Here is a 2,643-nt window from a genome sequence, read left to right as displayed (position 1 = left end):
GTAATGAAGATATATGCCGTTCGTGAGGGAGAGACGAGGTGACGGATCGAGATGGACTGGCGGCGCAGATGGGAAGGGGTCGCGGGGTGAGAGAGTCGGGGAAGGAAAGGTGGGAGAGCGAGGCGTTTCGTGTAATTCCTTCGATTCGGAGGTACGAGCACATTCCGCATCTCAAGGGAATATGCCGCTCGGGGGAATGGGTGAGTTCCTGTCCTCGGTTGCTACCAAACACAAGAACGAGGCCCAGTCATGGCACAGACCCGTTACGTTCCACTCCATGATACAAACCAAACACACGGAGGGTTTACTTGGTTTTACGGGGTGGTTAGGATATGATTGGCTTAGATTTGATAGAGTGAGACGGGCCCACCACTTAAAATCAGGGGGGCCAATTAGTGATGGCCAGGCGGCAGGGTTCGTGAAAGTCCGTCTGTTTTGCGCGTGTGTGTAGTATTATCGCCCCAAGTGTCCTACGTTGGCTACCCATCGAACTGCCTACAAATATCACGAGTGACCAGACCCGCCATTCACGCGGCACTCAGAAGTCAGAACACAGCCATTAGCCATTGCCATGCCGACCATGCCATCCCATGCGCTGGCCCTCGTGCTCCTCCTTCTCGCAGCAAGCAAAGCAGCTTCCCAGGGGGTATGCATAGACCCCCGTCCTTCTTCCGCCGCAGCACCAGCGCCACCAACGTCCAACACTACCAACAGCAGCGCGTTCCGCACCAACGTCCTCACGCTCCTGAACGCCCTCCCCCAGGCCGTAGCGCCAACGGGCTTCGCCTCCCTCTCCTTGGGCACCGGCCGCGACCGTGCCTTCGTCCGCGGCCTCTGCCGCGGCGATACCACGCCGTCTCAGTGCCTCGCTGACATGCAAGCAAGCGTCATCGACTTACGCGGCAGGTGCGCGTCAAACCGGAGCGCGACAGCCTATTACGACAAGGCCTACATCACCTTCGCCGACACCAACGACACGATCAACCTCTACTACGAGAAGCGCTCGCTTAACGCGCTGTACGACGTCCTCACAGTGTCCGACCCAGAAAGCTTCGACCGGACGTACAACGTGCTGATGAAGCGCCTGGTGGCGCGGGCGGCCAGCGAAGGAGGCAACACCTCGGCGATGTTCGCCACCGGGGAGGCGGTGTACGCACCAAGCGATCCCAAAGGGACGATGTACGGTCTCGTGCAGTGCATGAGGGACCTCAACGCCTCGCAGTGCGACTGGTGCCTGCAGTCCTTGGTACCAGTGCTGCCGACGTGCTGCTACGGATATCAGGGAGGGGTGGCGCGAAACTTCAACTGCCTGCTTCGGATTCAAATATATACCTTCTACGACCTGGCGCTCGATGCTCCGCCTCCGGCTGCTCCAACACCGGGATCCCCCGACGAAACACGCCGTGAGTAACCCGGACCATCATTGCCTAACCTCATCCTCCGTATTTTTCGTCGTGTGTGCAGGACTGCAGGGGTGTTTGAATTTACCCAAAATGAAGGTGCCCTGTGTGCCAGGGCAGGGGCCATGATGTCTTCGTCAAAATTCTAGCTTTCCCTCTCCCCCACCTCTCCTTTAGAAGAGACCACAGGCCTATTGGATTTATTTTTTCGGTACACGTTTATTTGGCTATGCGTTACCCTAAAATATGTCTCTGACACAACCTTAATCTGCAGCCAACCAATTCATAAGAACCAGGAATATCTAGTGGGATGCAGTCTCTCTAGAACTAGAGGATGCCCTACACGTTATTGCGGGAATCTTTTGCAATATAGTTTAATTGGATTCAATTGCATGAAACATTAATATTAGAAGTAAAAACAATTGATAATACATATGACTTGTTTTGTTTGATTATTGTATAGTTACAAAATATTTACTAATTATAAATAACTTATTAGAATGGAAATTGTCATGCATATTTGGGTGTTAAGGTGGAATTTTTCCAATGCATGGTTACAGGTTACGTGGGTTTTTTTTCATGCATGTTACATGATGAGATGACATGCTTGCCTATCATAAGAAATATCGTCTCCCTTTTTACTTTTCTACAAATCGTGTAAATTCTAAAAACAAAAAAAATCAGGTTTTTATCGTGTAAATTCTTTTTTAGGATATTTATCATGAAAAAATTTAAGAATAGACAGAGTTTATTTGGCTGTCCTTTGTGAGGGACGCTCAGTACCGGCCAAAAAACTATATATCTAGCAAGCCGCGTTTAACCTCATACAAGCTAGCTTTCAGTTATGCCCCCAAATGATTCATGTTGCGCAACCTTGCGACCCACAAGAACACATGCGGACGCCCCTGCTACTATTGCCCTTGCTGCCATTTCTGGCTCTCATGACGGAAGCTAGTGCACGGCAGTTCAGTTGTTAATGATCGACTAATTGTCTTGTGCAATGACCAATGCTGATGGTGATAAATTTCTTAAAAACATGCAGGAAACACAAGATTACAGCATGTCATCCTTGCTGTCGCCATTTCTGTTGGGACACTATTTGTCCTAGTCGTTGTGCTTGCTTGTGTTCGTCGGCAGAGGAAAAGGATCAAGGCAGACAAGGAACAACAAGGTATGTAATAATTCCTACAGAAGAGCACATGGGTCATACGGAACAAGAGAAGGCGAGAAATAGTTTTTTTTT

The 2,643-nt window shown here is 50.0% G+C and overlaps 1 protein-coding gene across 1 annotated transcript; it reads left to right on the top strand.

Annotated features, from left to right (window-relative positions):
- The first annotated feature begins 543 nt into the window (after positions 1 to 543).
- Positions 544 to 2,636, top strand: LOC119347601 (cysteine-rich repeat secretory protein 38-like). Its single transcript, XM_037616216.1, has 2 exons — positions 544 to 1,403; positions 2,443 to 2,636. Exons 1-2 carry the CDS (start codon positions 572 to 574, stop codon positions 2,577 to 2,579), a joined length of 969 nt encoding a protein of 322 aa, XP_037472113.1. The 5' UTR covers positions 544 to 571; the 3' UTR covers positions 2,580 to 2,636.
- The last annotated feature ends 7 nt before the right edge of the window (positions 2,637 to 2,643 follow it).

The sequence above is a fragment of the Triticum dicoccoides genome, unplaced genomic scaffold (genome assembly GCF_002162155.2).
Source record: "Triticum dicoccoides isolate Atlit2015 ecotype Zavitan unplaced genomic scaffold, WEW_v2.0 scaffold69208, whole genome shotgun sequence".
Lineage (NCBI taxonomy): Eukaryota > Viridiplantae > Streptophyta > Magnoliopsida > Poales > Poaceae > Triticum > Triticum dicoccoides.
The sequence above is the reverse complement of the archived record's forward strand: the minus strand, read 5'-3'. Positions and strand labels throughout refer to the sequence as shown.